Genomic DNA, 18,986 nt, shown 5'->3' with positions numbered 1-18,986 from the left:
CAATGTGTGATGTCTTGTATGTGCACTTCATGAGTCAAATGTAGGAGCGAAGACAAAATGAGCAAGATGTATAATTTAATAACCTTCAGAAGCACCAGGGGCATAACTAAAAATGATGGCTAAAGAATACATTGATCTGCTTACATTTTACATAGTTTCAGTTAGGGGAAGAGCAGTTAACATCAAACTTGTACAATTCTATTCTAAAGGTAAGTTGAACATTATGTGCACAGGGTTGTTTAAGTCACAGCACAACTGTTAAGAAACCATACATTGAGGTAACCTATACAGAACAAAACATTTCTATAGTCAACCTTATGGCTAGAAACCAGCCTCTTAAAAAAAACTTTTTTCCCAAAAAATAAGTTGAAGCTGATCTGGGGAGAGTTAGAACCGTCGGGGTGCTCCTTTGAAGGGCTTGAATCCGCCAACACTGGACATGGAACTGTTGGTGATCTGCACGATTCTGTTCATTGCAGACGAAGAGTGGCTGGAGAAAAAAAAATACATTTCTGCCTAAAACAGTGTTGCATAAATACATTGGTACTTTCATACTTATCACATTTGGATTCATTGGAATTTTGTACATTAGTTTTAGTTTACTGGGGTATTTGGAAATGGCGGTATAGAAAAACCGTGGTGGCTAATATCGTTGAATCTACTTTAAGTAAATACCTGCAATCAGTTAGGAGAAAGAAGCACGTGGTCATTTCACCTGTCACAATTTTTCATTATGAAAGCTTACTGGTAGTCCCCAGTCACGTGGTGTTTGTTTACAAGCACACAACGAGAGACCAGAGCCTTGTGTAGCACACACCAGGTGATCTAGTTAGTTATACCTATTAACTGTCTAAAATGTGCTAAATGCTCTGTAGTTGTGCATTTGGTTTGCAAGTTAGCCATCTAGTTAAGTGGTTAGCTTCTTTCAAAATCAAGCTTTGCTTGGTAACAGCAGAGAATCCCCCTCCTGGATCAAGAGCCTTGCTGTCTAATATTTGCTTTGTGGATGCAGCAAACTGTGAAGCATTTTTAGTTACTTGTATAGCTGGGATGTCTGTCCTGCAAATACTTTAGGTCAGAGACTATATAAAATGTTCACAATGTCGTATTTAGTTTGTAATCCATGTAAAATTCCATAGAGAATGCTGAGGCGCAGTGGGGTTTGAAAGTAGCGCTCCTTGTGTTCAGTGTAGGTATTACAGCATATCCCAGAGTGGCAAAATGACGGTATGGAAACCTGGATACCACCAAAGTCTAATTCATAGTGCTCAGACAAGTCCAGTACACTTGATATTCATTTCAGTCACAACTATTACAGATTAAATCCACCCCTCCTATCTCCATAGACCACCTGCTCTTGATTTCCTTGTGCTATTTATTTTTCAACTGTTCTGTGATGTCTTACACAGATTCTCAAACCTTTCTAAAATGGAATATTAAAATATATATTTTTGTTGTTGATTGATTGACTATGGCTTTCCTGATCGACCAACAGTGCTATTTGTAGGGCTCATTTTGGAACAATGTTATGACTGTTTAACCACTCCTGAACCTGTGACCAGAAACAGGCTACACGGGAACAATACCAGAATAAGTGGCCGAATTGGTTGTATGCACAATATACATAACATTCTTCTTTTGGTGGCAAGAATATTGTATAATAATTTAAATAGAACTTAGTTTTGTGTTGTTTTGCGTATCAGTTTATAAACAATGTGCCATGGAATCAGCACGTATTTTGCAACCTGTATGGTGCCATGGTCAACATTTTGGTCCTCAAATAAAACTGGTATATTTTTCTATTCATGACAATTTTTCTCTCTAATTTTGATCTTTAATAAAGGCCAGACAAACAAGCTCCCCTTCTCCCCCTTCCACTTGCCTCCTCCATATTTGCAGTAATGCACCAATCAGTTGGTTGTAATTTTAGATAGAGCTAACAATTCCACATATGTGTTAACTCCACCTTTCCTATTCATAATATCATTAACAAATATTTTTTTCCCATAAATGTTTTTTTTAATCAATTAGTATATTTGAGTTCAACCATATGTGTTGTAATATTTGTTCCGTCTTTTCTGGTGGATGAAACTGGAATTGCAACCAGCTTTGTAAAGCTTGTTTCAGAAAGGGTGATATTTAGAAAAAAGGTTCCAATTTCAATTAACTGAAAGTGAGAGGTTGTAATCTGGATAAAGGGAAAAGTACAGTCTTAATGCAACGGCAGTGAACACCTTGAGTGTGGGGCCATCATGCTGCCACGGCTGTCTCCCATCCTGCGGCTGTCTGGGAAGCCCCCTCCCTGGGATCCAGCCCCACCATGCCACTCCTTCCTGGGGGCTGGCAGGTCCCGGCCATGCCGCTCCACCACCACCTGGCGGCCAGAGCTGAAATGCTGGGTAGAGAACAGGGGAGATTGTAGTTATGAATTCCCTGTCTGAAATGTAACTAAAATAGAGGAAATGGAGGGTATTGAATGTGTAGATTTAGCTATGGGGGATTTGTGAGGTGCTGACCTGGTCTGCCATGACCATGGGTCTTCCTCCATCCCGGCCACTGAAGTTGGATCTTCCTCGGCTGGCTGAGGAGCCTCCTCTGAGAGCAGGCCCCTGGCCATCTCTGCCTGAACGCTCTGGCCGCATACCTCCGGTACGCACAGCTCCACTACATAACCAGAGACAGGATTATTACAACAAAAGGCCATTGTCTACAAACTTAAACAAGCACACCAGGCATCCATCCATTCTGACCGTATGTCCCCCTTAGGTGCACTCATGCCGCCGTCATTCTTCCATCCTGTATGCCCAGTATGAGTAGCATGACCAGCGTGCCCGGTGCCTCTGGGTGAGCGGCCGGTATGAGACATGCCAGGTATGGGTGCTCTGCCCCCTGCTGGCCGTTCCGGCATGGGCGCGGCCCGGCACTCCGGCATGGGCGCAGCACGGCGCTCCGGCATGGGCGCGGCCCGGCGCTCCGGCATGGGCGCGGCCCGGCGCTCGTCCCTGTCTCGGATCTCTCTGCGGTCTGTGTCTCGGATCTCTCTGCGGTCTGTGTCACGGATGTCTGTGCGTGGAGTTGGAGGAGGCTCGGCCCTGCGGACAGTCTCAAAGTTCTTGGGGTAGCGCTCAAACCCAGAGGTGTCCCTGCGAGCAGCGGGGCGGGACTTCTTGGCCTCAGGCTCACTGTTGAAGCGGTTACGTCTGAAAACACCCCACACCCAAAATGGATTGTCAGATTCTGTCAAGAGCTGACTGTTACTGGAGGGGGATAGACATGCTAAACTGCTATGTGGGCTGTGTGTAGCTTGTTCTTTGCCAGTTTAGGTTCAGGTTGCTTTATTTGCAAAAAGCACTATATAAATAAGAGGGCTTATCAAAGAGGGCCTACCTCTCAATGGTGTTGGGCTCCACGGCTGCAGCCTCGGGGAAGCCTCTGCCTCTCTCTCGGGGGCTGAACTCAGTAAAGCGGTTCTGCTGGCGGTTGTAGTCCGAGCCCTGGTTGAGACGGCCCTCAGACTCTGGCTGGATCTTCTTGTTCCCATTCCAATAGGGATCATCCCTCCTGCTGAAACATTCAATGGAGAATGTTTTAACTGGGCAACAAGTAAACTGGTGTGGAATACCACTTTTTGAGCTTGGTCAGATATGATACCAAAATGTATCTTTCACTTGATGGTCAAATTGACATCTGCTGGTCATGTCTGAGACCAAGCATCCCCGTCTGCCGTGGGATGCAGACAGACCAGGATAGTATGCGAGACAAGTCTGTGTGCAGGGGACGACGACAAAGCAGTACTGCACAATCTGCTCTGTAACCTATCCTGTAACTTCTTGGACATAATGGTGGAAGCTGGTTGTCCACAATCAAAGCCTCAACTACACAGAACAAACCCCAGACAAACATCCCATCCCCAACTACAGTGTGGCCTTGTGTACCTGTGGTCCACATCGCGGCCTCTCTTCAGGTTGTTTCTCTTCTCCTGCTCGTAGCGGAGCTGCTCCTGCTGCCTCCTCAGCTCCTCCCGCTCACGAGCCATACGCTCCGCCTCTTTACGCCGCTCCTGTATTACAGAGATATAACGTCAGCATTACATCATCAATCCACTAAATGGTTTGCTCACAATTAGCTGCTCAAAAATGCTCCTAGGAGCCTTTCAAAGAGTACCAGAATGAACAATGAGTAAACAACTCACCTTCCTCCTGTCATTTTTACAACAATCAACTAAGGTACAGCCTAGTCGACTAAATATCCTTAATGATTTGAGTCCAAGCACCTGCTCTATGCGGATCCTTTCCCTCTCCAGCCTTTCCCTCTCCATGCGCTCCCTCTCCAGTTTCTGCCTCTCCACCTCAAGCCTCTGGCGTTCCCGGAGCAGGTTCTCTCTCTCCTCCCGCTCCCTAATCAGACTGATACGCTCACGCTCTCGGCGTTCCCGCTCCGCTATCTCACGCCGCCTGACGGGACAGGAAGTCACAGAAACATTAGTACCCAGGATCCTTACGGTACTACAGAGTAAAACAATTACAGTAGGAGTTTGTGTTTCAGGCTGACCTGCGCAGCTCCACAGCCCTGCGGACGCGCTCCAGCCGGACCATACGCTCACGCAACCTCTGCTCTTTCATCTTCTCAAAGGGGAGGATGTCTTTGCTTCCTCCCTTGTTGGAGAAAACTCTAACTCTATTCATCTCCATCTAGGAAAGACAAGCATGTAGAGGTGAATTATGAAAAAGAAAGTTCCATGATCAAACTGTCAAATAGAAAAAAACGGCGACAAACCTCGTCGGGAGGCATGAAATATCTGGGTCTCCGCTGCATCATGTTGTTGTTGGTGGTGAAACCCGGCTTGTCAAATCTCCCCCTCCTAAACGGTGGTCTCACTTTATTGAGGTCTCCTTTGGCATGATCAATCACCACCATCTTGCCAGGGCTCTTGGTCCCTACACAATACAGGATACAGAGATACATTTTTACTACTCTACTCATCAACACAATACATAAAAAGGAACCTGAGATAGGGAGCATACATACTTCCACCATGCTTTTTATCATCTTTCTTGGAGGCATCTTGGCCTGAGCTGGATGTTGTGCTTTTAGACTCCTGCTTCTTGGATGAATCCTTGCCGTCTTTGTCTGATGGCTTGTCGGACTTCTTCTCCTCTTTTTTGGAGGATGGCTGGATTCTTTAGGAGGGAAAAAGAGCAGACACAGAAATGAATATTTATTTCAAATTTCCCCATTCTGAAAAAGACAGATTGTGTTTCTTCCTCACTTACTTGCTAGTGCTAGTCTTGCTTGTTGACGCACTACGTTTGTCACTCGATTTGATTGAGCTGGTTTTGTCATCTGATTCCTTCTTCGAAGGTTCTTTCTTGAAGGGATCACTTTTAACCTGAAAAGACAACAAATACTCCGTCACAGTATTTAAAGGCTCCGTCACAATTCTGAAGCAATGTAACTTCAATTTATTGAAGAACCATGAACCTTTTTTCTCCCTACAACGAAAATGACAGAGGGCATGTTGGCTCAATGGCTCAGAAGAGAATGTCAGCCAATGTTGTTCTGCAGAAAACTCTCAAAATGGCATCTTAAAACCTTCAGAACTCTTAACGTTTCTATGACGTCACAAAAGATAGAAGTCAGAGAAAAGATTCTGAACTCTAAAATTGTAATCGTTCTCTGAACATTCTACCTGAACAATGTGCAAAACAACTGTTTGTCAGCTTACCCTTTCAACAGATATCTGCTGGCCGTGGAGTTCTGTGCGGTCCAGGTGGGAGATGCACCTTCCCACCTCTGCACTGGAAGACATTGTCACCAAGCCATAACATTTGGCTCCAGGACTGCGAGCATTAGTAACCACTTTGGCACTAAAAACCTGCGGAGACAGGAATTTGTTTAGTGGCGGAGCAACTACATGCTGCTTGTAGAGGGTTGGATTAAATGCGTTAGGACACATTTCAGTTGAATGCATTCAGTTGTTCAACTGACTTGGTATCCCCCTTTCCCTTAGTAAACCAGTAAATTGTTTCCATTAAGTCAAAGCAAAACCATGACAACCATACAGTAAGAAACAACAAACCCCAGTACCCCACCACAAGAAACCGTTTATGGATGTTTTAAGCTCTAGGCTTACCTTCCCATATTTGCCAAAGAGGTTTTTCAAATCAGCTGCTTTGGTGTTGGAGGACAGGCCGCTCACCCATATGTTTCGAGTGGAGCTGCTTGCACTACTACTGCTGATACTTCCTGAAATAGGGTTGTTTAAAAACATACATGCACTGTAGAGGCTTTTACATGTAAAATGTCTACACATTGTACAAACTAATCTATAAGAGCCTAATGTTACTTACCGGTAAGAATTAAATGTTAAAATGCAGGTGCTTTTGACAAAATGAAATAATTTGACACCTTTAAAATGCCAAAGAAATGTACTTTTTAGATATGTGAAGAAAACTGGGTAATACGGCACATTACACCAGTGGTACTAAAATTCACAGATCAATTGTTTGTTCTGACGCTAGAGAAAATAATGCCATTTTGGCTGTCCAGTCAATACTGCACATTGATTACATGCACTACATAAAGGCCTATGCTTGACCATCGTCTGATCATTAGTAGTGACATCTTGAGAAATGCATCTGTAAAATGCTTACCTTTGTCATCTTTTGTGGCCTTTCCATCTCTGTCCTTTGAAGAACTACAAAGCAGATTTCACAACAAATAAAAAGAAGCAAGAGATGAGTGCCAATATATGAAAGCCCCTGCGGAATATGACGTACACCAGGGCAAACAACTTTTTTTGTCAAAAAAAGAAAAACACTTTATTTTTCTGTATGTATTTTTTTTAAATCCCCACGGGCAAGGCTTGCATTTGGACAAAACTCCCATAATGGCCTTTTTCATTGCTTTTCCACGGGTGATATGGGTCATGTTCTCAGCCAATTTACTCCCTGGACCAATGAAATCTTCAGTATTGCGTTCGACTTCACAGCGAATCATTTCATATGTTTCTGACAAACTGACATCACAGGGACTACTGCCCCTTTAAAAAAGCCCTACGTGGGAACTGGAAAAGGCAAACGTGCTGGAAAGGTGAAAGTAACATCTGTTTTCAGCTCCTGGTTAATGACACAAATTACCCAACTTCAGAAAAACAACCAAATGAAAGTAACAAATGGGAGGCTCATTAGGTACATCAATGAACATTTCTCATTAGGAAAAAAAGTTACAAAAATCTTGAGGCTACCCACAATGCTGCGTTCACAGTGAGCTGGAACTTGGTAGTAGTATCTTAAAGAACTGACATAGCTAGAAAGACAAACCTCTTTCCTTGACCTGATGCCCCAGTAGACGAGGGGCCTTTCTTCCCAGAATCCTTGTCTTTGTCACCCATTTCAGTTTTCTTCGAGGCCTCTCTGCTTTCCTTCTTAGAGGAGTCAACCTTCATCCCGTCATCCTTCTTACCATCTTTATGGCCTTCCACTTCCATCTTCATGGCATCCTTGGGGCTCATCTCAGCAGAGGCCTCTGGCTCGTCACAGCCCTTGTCTGCCTCTGAATCTGGAAGTTTCACATGTTTACCTGTTTCCAGGAGGTCATCACCATCAACATCCAGCGTGATTGCATCTTCATTCTGGAGTGTGACGGATATGTTATCGTCCTCGTCTTCTTTAGCGGAGACGGCAACTTCAGTTTCGATCTCCTCCACTTGTTCAGCCTCCGCCTCGGCTTCTGCCTCAACGTCCTCACTGGGTGGAGGTTTAGAATTTTCGCGAGTACCATCATCTGTATCAGTTACATCTGAGGGATTTAATAAGGATAAAACATGGCAAAAAAACAATGTTTAACATTGACATGTCTGTTACTTGACCTAGAAAGTAGAATAGAAAGCAAGTTTAGTATTAGTGGTCATCGAAGGGTAGAAGACCACAGGAACACACAAAACATACATTCCTCATTGAAAAATGGTGGTGCGGTTCAATAATCTTCATGTCATTTTCACCACCAATACTTCTTTTGCGATCCTTACAGTTATGAGTACTGTACAGTGAAGTTACTCTTCAATGCTCCTGTCATTAGGAGCTCCATTCCAGTTCTTCAGTTTGAAGAGAGAGCATTTGTTCAAATGAAAAGAAAATATCATCTGTCCAACTTCTTCCGTAACCCCCAAAAAATCTGTGCCCAAAGCCATGGAGGTCAAATTCAGTCTCATTTGATGACCGTTCTACTGCCGAGGGCTCTCCCATCAGTCTTTATGGTCATCTCCCATCAGTCTTTATGGTCATCTCCCATCAGTCTTTATGGTCATCTCCCATCAGTCTTTATGGTCATCTCCCATCAGTCTTTATGGTCATCTCCCATGTCTTCTTTCCCTCATAAAAGTCTGTCTTATTAAGTGACTTGGGATGGTTGACAAAAAAATAGATATCATCTTTAATTGTCCTTGTGACTGTAGTGACAGGCTCAAGTCCTTAGCAAATGTGTCCTCAAGACTGTACATCATGTCCTGGTTGGTCTTTGAGCATTCTTAGCGATGATTTCTTCTCTCCGCCTGAGACATCTGTACTGCAGTTGGGTGCTACAGGAGGATGGGCCCCGATGGGCAGGAGTCCCCCATGGTATCGTCAGCGCACACTGGATCTCCCTCTAACTCAGCTTGACTTCTTCCGGCATACCTTTCCCTCACCTTGAAGAAGCCTGTTGATTCCTGAGCTTTTTATTTTTAGGGAATGTGCCATGCAGTCTGTATGGTTGTTGGAGCCCCATTGCATCTCAGGCCTGGAAGAGTAGGTAACATCCCACCCTCAAAAAAAGTACTGTGACAAAAATAAGCAAGTCCTCCACAAACAGGATGTCCCTTCTATGTTGTATTCATGAACAGTGAGTCCTGAATAGCTGGCTTGCTGAGTATCCAGCCAGCAGACAAAAGAAATGGGAGGCATAAAGGAGAAAGGGGCTATAGCAGATTCTTACCTTCACGCAAAGGGGGCTACCTACAACCCCCCCCCCCCAAAAGTAATAAATTCAATAGGGTGTGAGCACAAACATACCTTCTTCAATGTCATCCTCATCTCCCTCCTGAAAAAGAGACCAATGTGAAAGGTAAATACACATATAAAGACAGTTTCAGTCTACTGCCTTACTAAAACCGCCTTACTAAAACCGGGTTAACCAATCTGAATACCAGCATTTACATTTTTTTTATTAACTGATCTGGGTATGGTAACCCAATGATCTCTAGTCTACTGTGAGAGTGCGGTAAACAAACATACCACAAACGTAAACATATTCATGTGACACTAACCTTGGAAAAATATTTGTTTTCCTTGGTAGGAGATTCATCTTCCTTGGAGAAGGAGAAGTATTCATCTTCCTTGGAGAAGGGTTCCTCTTCCATTGGATTGTCAGTGTCAGAGTCCACTTTCTTTCCTAAAGAAGTAATGGAGTAATATCATCCAAAATGAAAACAGAAATATTGAACAGTAATTGAAATATTAGGAATGTCAAATTACCTTTAGCTTTTGCATTTTTTTTATTAGGCGTGTCTGCTGGGAGTGGAATTTCAATTGTCTCTGCATCTCCACCTTCCTCCCCAATGGCCTGAGAAAGTATTTTTTTTTTTTTTAATAAAACACTATTGTAATTACTAGTCATTTATCTGATATTAATTTAGCTGCATGTCCCACCCTTATATTTAGCCTCACAATGAAGTGTTTTACCATTTTCTTTTCAGGACAACAAGTAGAACACAAAACAATTGCATTCATGAGTTTTATTGACAGATCTCTAAAAAATTTGGTCCGCTAAAGCATAAACCTGATAAAAATGTATTTATATGAATGCTGCAAGTACAGAAATTGTTTGCTCGCTGTGATATTAATATCCAACTAGTCAGTGACAACTGGAGTTTGTGACAACAACTATGTGAGCTTATTACAGTATTATAGACACCATGGAACAAGCTGCAAACTGGACAGTTTTATCTCAATCTCTTCATTCAAAGACTCAATCATGGACACTCTTACTGACAGTTGTGGCTGCTTTGTGTGATGTATTGTTGTCCCTACCTTCTTGACCTTTGTGCTGTTGACTGCGCCCAAGAATGTTTGTACCATGTTTTGTGCTGCTACCACGTTGTGTTGCTACCATGTTGTTACCATGCTGTGTTCAGGTGTTGCTGCCTTGCTATGTTGTTGTTTTAGGTCTCTCTTTATGTAGTGTTGTCCTATATTTATATTGTATTTATGTATTTTTTAATCCCAGGCTCCGTCACCGCAGGAGGCCTTTTGGTAGGCAGTTATTGTAAATAAGAATTCGTTCTTAACTGACTTGCCTAGTTAAATAAAGGTTAAATAAAAAATGTCACTATGCTGTTCTTGGTAGAAGTAACCCTTAGCCTTCCAACAACTCTTATGTAGCTTGTGAGCGTAATAGAGCAAAACATGAGTCTCTCACCTTTTTATAGATAATAGTTTGTAGCGCAAACCATTCGGACTACAGACATTTTAGTAAAAAGACCCAGCCCTGGGCCCCTTCGGGATCCGCCCTTGTCTCAAACACCACTCTAGCTCTGCCACTCTTAAATCACACAGAAGTATGTAGTTCAAACACACTAACGTTACATTTAAAACGCACACCGGCGATACTCATTGGGTTAAAAAAAAACGTTTGTTAGTCACCAAATATGAGTTTTAATTAACAACTATCGTCATTTACTGCAGTCACGGCCAGGATGGAAGTCCAAAAACGGTCTAAATAAAAATGTACAAGCAACTGAAGAAAAAAATGCCTATTCCGCACCGCCAATGTAAATCACTCACATCCCAAGGATCCCTGATAGCACTACCTTACTGCCATGGACAAGTCTGAAGTCTACAACAGCTCAATACATTGCAGTTGCCAAAGAGGCATTGTTTATTCCTACATACCGGGTTGTCACTAGTTACCACAAAGTCATAAGCCCAGCCTATTTCTACAATTTAACTTAAAATCTAATTTTAAACCTAGCAGCTAACCCTAACCACACTGCTAACCTTACGCCTAACCACAAATTAGTGGGGAACGGTGCAGTTTAAGGTGATGGAGGGCAATTATTATTATTTATTTTTTTATGAGCATGGCTTTATTTCTATTACAGCATATTTGATGACTGTCATTCATATTCCATTCACCCAGCTCAATGTAACATTGATAGGTTTAGGCTACTACATACTACTTGAATATCCCCTAAACTTTAATATCCCCTATAGTAAATATTATCTTAACTCTTATTTTTATTAAATAAGGTATTGTAAGTAAGCATTTCACGGTAAGGTCTACATCGGTTTTATTCTGCGCCTGTGAAATTCTGCGCCTTTTATTTGAATTATAGACGTTAGTTAACTCTGATCAAGGTATTTCGCGAAATTAGTAAGTTATCGTGTGGATGTGCTGTGGGCCTAACGCAACCTAGTTTTCTAAAGGAGACAAGTAACTTGCTAGGTAGCTGTGCACATGCTGAATGCGATAGATGTCATGGCCAGTTAACATCAGTTAGCAGCGCCCCCACACCGACTGCATTGATGCAGGACATCAATGGGCTACCTTGTCAACCTGACGCTGCAAAGCCAGGCCGCGAGCACGCAGTACTGCAGTTGAAAAACAAGTCAGCATCCAACGGTAACGTTTGCTAACAGGCTAAACATCTTAGTTGGCAACTACAAAAAAAGCAAGCTGTACATAGATACATATTCATCCCATAACAAGTTGGATAGCAAACCAGTAGCTAAACTATCTAGCTGGCAGCAGTTGAGGACGGACTCAATCAAATTCGTACAACTGTTTGGTAGCTAACATTAGCTAGCGGCATTTAGCTTTGCCTTCGCCATGTACAAATAAATTGAGCTCGTTACCTGTTTCAGCCTGGCAATTAGAACATTCTTCACACCTGTGATATCTAAATTCCTTTGCTTGAGTTCAGATTTGAGATCTATAACTCGTAAATCTGTTATTTTCTTTGACTCCGTTGAAATGGCACCCGACGCCATTTTACCTCGCTGGATGTGTTGTAAAATTGCGTGTGCAGAAGAGAAGCACGCAATGCCCCCAATGTTATTCTTCTTAAAGTGTGTATTGGCGGATCGCAACCAACTCAAATATGCATACACTGCCAACTACTGTACTGGAGTGGGACGCTGGTCACGGCGTCCTTATTCGTCTATCTTCTTCTATGATATCATGGCGGTCCGCAAACAAACGTATAAAGCGCATGCCGCCACCTTATTAACACAGATATTAGAACATCTTTGTTATTAATCTATTTCTCTTATCAAGCCCTTTGTTTCCACCTACTGTTCTGGAGTGTAAATTCATAACCCTGTGTGACACAAAAGGGAAGAAAAATCACTATACCAACTAACCCTACATCCATTAAAACCTCACCCTTATTCCACAATGTGGTCTTATCTGATCCTACACCAGGCTGGCAGCCTGGGAGGACTGGACACTATCGTTCAATACACCTTGTAACTCCTCTGCAACAAAATCTTGTACACCCAAGTACTTCAATGCAGCTGCCACCCCAACATCTATTTTCTGTGATTTACATTCCATTTCTGCGGTACAGTTGACAACCATGGCTATGAATGCTAAGAACCCAACCTTACTGAAACCTATGTTATTCCTATCAATTCAATTAAAAAAGGCTTTATTGGCATGGATAACATGTATTTCCATTGCCAAAGCAAGTAAAATAAACAAAAGTGAGAAGACACATAACAACAAAAACGATTTGAATTGTACAGTAAATATTGCATTCAAAAAGATAAAGACATTTCGCAGTGGGGGCTGCTCATAATAATGGCTGGAACAGAGCAAATAGAATGGCATCAAACCATGTGTTTGATGTATTTGATGGCATTCCACTGATTCCGCTCCAGTCATTACCACGAGCCCATCCTCCCTAATTAAGGTGCCACCAACCTCCTGTGATTTCAAGTGTTAGTATATATTATCAGCCATGCACAGTGTTTTAGTAATGTGCAAATAGTTATAGTATGAATAGTAGGTAAAGATAAACATAAATATTGATTGTATTTAAAACAATTGTATGTGCAATTGTATGTGCTCCACATGGTTACTCTTTTCTCATGGCAACAGGCCACAAATCTTGCTGCTATGATTGCACACTGCAGTATTTCGCCCAACAGATATGGGAATTTATCAATGTTTGGTTTGTTTTCAAATTCTTTGTGGATCTGTGGGAAATATGTATATCTATACATTTGGCAGGAGGTTAGGATGTGCCACTCAGTTTCCACCTCATTTTGTGAGTTGTGGGTTCATTGTCTGTCTTCTCTCTCCCCTCTGCAATAAAGGCTGCTGAGTGGACAACGGCTCATAATAATGGCCGGAACAGAGCAAATGGAATGGCATTAAAAAAATTGGAAACCATATGTTTGATGTATTTGATACCATTTAACTGATTCCACTCCAGTCATTACCATGAGCCCATTCTCCCCAATTAAGGTGCCACCAACCTCCTGCGCTCGAGAGCCAGGTCTGCCTATGGCTACCTCTCTCAATAGCAAGTCTATGATCACTGAGTCTTTACATAGTCAAGGATTTTCTTAATTTTGGGTCAGTCACAGTTGTCAGGTATTTTCTGTTTAGGGCATTCCAATTTGCTCAGTTTTTTTGTAATTATTTCCAGTGGGTCAAATAGTTATCTTTTTGCTTTCTCATAATTTGATTGGGTCTAATTGTGTTGCTGTCCTGGGGCTCTGTGTGGTCTGTTTGTGTTGGAACAGAACCCCAGAAACAGCTGGCTGAGGGGACTCTTCTTTAGGTTAATCTCTCTGTAGGCGAGGGCTTTGTGGTGGAATGTGTGGGCATTGCTTCCTTTTAGGTGGTTGTAGATTTTAACAGCTCTTTTCTGAATTTTGACAACTAGCGGGTATAGTCCTAATTCTGATGTGGTTTTCTGGGTCTCTGTGCTTTTGGTTGAATATGTTTCTCAATTTCTTTCTCAGGGTTTTGCATTCTTCATCAAACCATTTGTCATTGTTGTTCATTTTGTTAGGTTGTCTGCTTGACACTTTTAGACTTGATAGAGAAGCTGAAAGGTCAAATATACAGTTTAGGCTTTTTACTACCAAGTTTATAGCTTCACTATTGCAGTGAAATGTTTTGTCCAGGAAGTTGTCTAAATGGGATTAGATTTGTTGTTGCCCAACAGTTTTTTGGTAGGTTTCCACTACTTTCCTTCCATCTATAGGGTTTCTTAATAGTATGCAGTTTGGTTGGCTTTGATGCCTCATGATAGTATTACTTTGTTAAAGTAGGCTGTGATGTTGATGTGATCTGATAGGGGTGTCATTGGTGTGACTGTGAACGCTCTGAGAGACTCTAGGTTGAGGTTTGTGATAAATCAATCTAATGTACTACAGCCAAGGGATGAGCTGTAGGTGTACCTACCATAGGACCAGTATCCCTTCTTCTACCAGTATCCCTTCTTTCTTTTCTCTCCAAAACTCTTGAACGTGCCGTCCTTGGCCAGCTCTCCTGCTATCTCTCTCAGAATGACCTTCTTGATCCAAATCAGTCAGGTTTCAAGACTAGTCATTCAACTGAGACTGCTCTTCTCTGTGTCACGGAGGCGCTCCGCACTGCTAAAGCTAACTCTCTCTCCTCTGCTCTCATCCTTCTAGACTTATCGGCTGCCTTTGATACAGTGAACCATCAGATCCTCCTCTCCACCCTCTCCGAGTTGGGCATCTCCGGCGCGGCCCACGCTTGGATTGCGTCCTACCTGACAGGTCGCTCCTACCAGGTGGCGTGGCGAGAATCTGTCTCCGCACCACGTGCTCTCACCACTGGTGTCCCCCAGGGCTCTGTTCTAGGCCCTCTCCTATTCTCGCTATACACCAAGTCACTTGGCTCTGTCATATCCTCACATGGTCTCTCCTATCATTGCTATGCAGACGACACACAATTAATCTTCTCCTTTCCCCCTTCTGATAACCAGGTGGCGAATCGCATCTCTGCATGTCTGGCAGACATATCAGTGTGGATGACGGATCACCACCTCAAGCTGAACCTCGGCAAGACGGAGCTGCTCTTCCTCCCGGGGAAGGACTGCCCGTTCCATGATCTCGCCATCACGGTTGACAACTCCATTGTGTCCTCCTCCCAGAGTGCTAAGAACCTTGGCGTGATCCTGGACAACACGTTGTCGTTCTCAACTAACATCAAGGCGGTGACCCGTTCCTGTAGGTTCATGCTCTACAACATTCGCAGAGTACGACCCTGCCTCACACAGGAAGCGGCGCAGGTCCTAATCCAGGCATTTGTCATCTCCCGTCTGGACTACTGCAACTCGCTGTTGGCTGGGCTCCCTGCCTGTGCCATTAAACCCCTACAACTCATCCAGAACGCCGCAGCCCGTCTGGTGTTCAACCTTCCCAAGTTCTCTCACGTCACCCCGCTCCTCCGCTCTCTCCACTGGCTTCCAGTTGAAGCTCGCATCCGCTACAAGACCATTGTGCTTGCCTACGGAGCTGTGAGGGGAACGGCACCTCCGTACCTTCAGGCTCTGATCAGGCCCTACACCCAAACAAGGGCACTGCGTTCATCCACCTCTGGCCTGCTCGCCTCCCTACCTCTGAGGAAGTACAGCTCCCGCTCAGCCCAGTCAAAACTGTTCGCTGCTCTGGCACCCCAATGGTGGAACAAACTCCCCCACGACGCCAGGTCAGCGGAGTCAATCACCACCTTTCCCGGAATCACCTGAAACACCACCTCTTTAAGGAATACCTAGGATAGGATAAAGTAATCCTTCTAACCCCCCCCCCCCCCCCCCCCTTAAAAGAGTTAGATGCACTATTGTAAAGTGGTTGTTCCACTGGATATCATAAGGTGAATGCACCAACTTGTAAGTCGCTCTGGATAAGAGCGTCTGCTAAATGACTTAAATGTAAAATGTAAATAGGAGTCCTCTCGAAGCCTACCATTGACAATGTACAGACCCAGCGTGGAACAGAGCTGCAAGACTTGTGACCCATTTTTGTTGGTTGTTTTGTCATAGTTGTGTCTAGGGGGGGCATATTTGGGAGGGAATGCTGTCACCTCCAGGTAGGTGTGGATTACAGGCAACATTCGCACTGAGCTAAAGGGTAGAGCTGCCGCTTTCAAGGTGCGGGACTCTAACTCGGAAGCTTACAAGAAATCCTGCTATGCCCTGCGACGAACCATCACACAGGCAAAGCGTCAATACAGGGCTAAGATTGAATCATACTACACTGACTCCGACGCTCGTCTTATGTGGCAGGGCTTGCAAACTATTACAGACTACAAAGGGAAGCACAGCCGCGAGCTGCCCAGTGACACGAGCCTACCAGACGAGCTAAATCACTTCTATGCTCGCTTCGATGCAAGCAACACTGAGGCATGCATGAGAGCATCAGCTGTTCCGGACGACTGTGTGATCACGCTCTCCATAGCCGACGTGAGTAAGACCTTTAAACAGGTCAACATACAGGCTGCGGAGCCAGACGAATTACCAGGACGTGTGCTCCGGGCATGTGGCAGGTGTCTTCACTGACCAACTGGCAGGTGTCTTCACTGACATTTTCAACATGTCCCTGATTGAGTCTGTAATACCAACATGTTTCAAGCAGACCACCATAGTCCCTGTGCCCAAGAACACAAAGGCAACCTGCCTAAATGACTACAGACCTGTAGCACTCATGTCCGTAGCCATGAAGTGCCTTGAAAGGTTGTTAATGGCTCACATCAACACCATTATCCCAGAAACCCTAGACCCACTCCAATTTGCATACTGCCCAAACAGATCCACAGATGATGCAATCTCTATTGCACTCCACACTGCCCTTTCCCACCTGGACAAAAGGAACACTTATGTGAGAATGCTATTCATTAACTACAGCTCAGCGTTCAACACCATAGTACCCTCAGTACCCTCAAAGCTCACCACTAAGCTAAGGATCCTGGGAATAAACACCTCCCTCTGCAACTGGATCCTGGACTTCCTGACGGGCCGCCCCCAGGTGGTGAGGGTAGGTAGCAACACATCTGCCACGCTGATCCTCAACACTGGAACTCCCCAGGGGTGCGTGCTCAGTCCCCTCCTGTACTCCCTGTTCACCCACGACTGCATGGCCAGGCATGACTCCAACACCATCATTTAGTTTGCAGAAGGCACAACAGTGGTAGGCCTGATCACCGACAACGACGAGACAACCTATAGGTCAGAGACCTGGCCGGGTGGTGCCAGAATAACAACCTATCCCTCAACGTAACCAAGACTAAGGAGATGATTGTGGACTACAGGAAAAGGAGGACCGAGCACGCCCCCATTCTCATCGACGGGGCTGCAGTGGAGCAGGTTGAGAGCTTCAAGTTCCTTGGTGTCCACATCATCAACAACAAACTAGAATGGTCCAAACACACCAAGACAGTCGTGAAGAGGGCACGACAAAGCCTATTCCCCCTCAGGAAACAAAAAGGATTTGGCATGGGTCCTGAGATCCCCAAAAGGTTCTACAGCTGCAACATCGAGAGCATCCTGACTGGTTGCATCACTGCCTGGTACGGCAATTGCTCGGCCTCTGACCGCAAGGCACTACAGAGGGTAGTGCGTACGGCCCAGCATATCACTGGGGCTAAGCTGCCTGCCATCCAGGACCTCTACACCAGACGGTGTCAGAGGAAGGCCCTAAAAATTGTCAAAGACCCCAGCCACCCCAGTCATAGACTGTTCTCTCTACTACCGCATGGCAAGCGGTACCCGGAGTGCCAAGTCTAGGACAAAAAGGCTTCTCAACAGTTTTTACCCCCAAGCCACAAGACTCCTGAACAGGTAATCAAATGGCTACCCGGACTATTTGCATTGTGTACCCCCCCCCCCCCCCCCCCAACCCCTCTTTTTACGCTACTGCTACTCTCTGTTATTCATATATGCATAATCACTTTAACTATACATTCATGTACATACTACCTCAATTGGGCCGACCAACCAGTGCTCCCGCACATTGGCTTGCCGGGCTATCAGCATTGTGTTCCACCCACCAACCCATCTTTTACGCTACTGCTACTCTCTGTTCATCATATATGCATAGTCACTTTAACCATATCTACATGTACGTACTACCTCAATCAGCCTGACTAACCGGTGTCTGTATGTAGCCTCGCTACTGTATATAGCCTGTCTTTTTACTGTTGTTTTATTTCTTTACCTACCTATTGTTCACCTAATACCTTTTTTGCACTCTTGGTTAGAGCCTGTAAGTAAGCATTTCACTGTAAGGTCTACACCTGTTGTATTCGGCGCACGTGACAAAAACTTTGATTTGATGGAGAAGCTGTCTTCTTTAAAGTATGGGGATTCAAGTGGGGGGAGGTAGCACATAGGAGGACATTTTACTCTGTTGAGGTAATTTCCTTTAGAATTTCTAGCCAAATGTAAAATGTTCCTGCTTTAATTAATTTAATAGAGTGGGTTAAGTCTGATCTCTGTGTAACACCTGGTAATTTGGTGGCTGGGACTACAAGCTCCCTGTAACCTAGAGGGCAACCGGTGGGTCCATTTCCTCTATACCATGTTTCTTGAAGGATGACAATGTCTGATATTCTGATTACTTTGGTGATGTCTGGGTTCCTGATCTTTAGGCTGAAAGCAGATTACCTCAGACCTTGTATTTTCCAGGATGAGATAGTAAAATCTTTGTGGTCCATAGTGTCCAGTGTTGTTATTTGTGTGGTTTAGGCTTGGACCAATAGTTGTGAGCAGAGCATGCTGAGCATCTGATACATGCCTCTTAGGTCACCGGATGGGGCTTGGGTGAGTGTAGGAGTGGGGGTTGTGCCTATTACTCTCTATTGGGGTCGGCCTACTCACAGGGAGCCACTTAGGATCCCTCGCCCTGGATCCATAGGAGTTAGCACTCCTTTCCACGGTACCCTACTCCAGAGAGCAAAGCAAGTCACAG

The 18,986-nt window shown here is 44.3% G+C and overlaps 1 protein-coding gene across 3 annotated transcripts; it reads right to left on the bottom strand.

The window, feature by feature from the left end:
- Window positions 1-58: 58 nt before the first annotated feature.
- Window positions 59-12,157, bottom strand: LOC139563150 (SAFB-like transcription modulator). 3 transcript variants are annotated; one of them, XM_071381468.1, is made up of 19 exons: window positions 11,892-12,157; window positions 9,513-9,600; window positions 9,305-9,429; window positions 9,051-9,078; window positions 7,323-7,800; window positions 6,654-6,697; window positions 6,134-6,246; window positions 5,726-5,875; window positions 5,274-5,389; window positions 5,029-5,180; window positions 4,777-4,937; window positions 4,552-4,691; window positions 4,274-4,454; window positions 3,936-4,060; window positions 3,388-3,564; window positions 2,751-3,200; window positions 2,517-2,664; window positions 2,235-2,395; window positions 59-490 (listed from the first exon to the last, which is right to left on the bottom strand). In XM_071381468.1, exons 1-19 carry the CDS (start codon window positions 12,024-12,026, stop codon window positions 388-390), a joined length of 3,075 nt encoding a protein of 1,024 aa, XP_071237569.1. In that variant the 5' UTR covers window positions 12,027-12,157; the 3' UTR covers window positions 59-387. The 3 variants fall into 3 exon arrangements, with proteins under 3 accessions (XP_071237569.1, XP_071237570.1, XP_071237571.1); XM_071381469.1 differs by having other exon boundaries at window positions 3,388-3,561; XM_071381470.1 differs by lacking the exon at window positions 9,513-9,600 and having other exon boundaries at window positions 11,892-12,043.
- Window positions 12,158-18,986: the final 6,829 nt, after the last annotated feature.

This window comes from Salvelinus alpinus, chromosome 33 (genome assembly GCF_045679555.1).
Source record: "Salvelinus alpinus chromosome 33, SLU_Salpinus.1, whole genome shotgun sequence".
Taxonomy (NCBI): Eukaryota; Metazoa; Chordata; class Actinopteri; order Salmoniformes; family Salmonidae; genus Salvelinus; species Salvelinus alpinus.
The sequence above is the reverse complement of the archived record's forward strand: the minus strand, read 5'-3'. Positions and strand labels throughout refer to the sequence as shown.

Bases quoted from the DNA above. Each gene is read 5' to 3' on its own strand.
- LOC139563150 (XM_071381468.1), bottom strand. From the start codon at position 12,026: ATGGCGTCGGGTGCCATTTCAACGGAGTCAAAGAAAATAACAGATTTA. The intron at 4,692-4,776 runs GTTTGTCGCCGT...TGTCTTTCCTAG, and splicing joins ATTTCATGCCTCCCGACGAG to ATGGAGATGAATAGAGTTAG. The intron at 2,665-2,750 runs GTCAGAATGGAT...CTGGTTATGTAG, and splicing joins GCACCTAAGGGGGACATACG to TGGAGCTGTGCGTACCGGAG.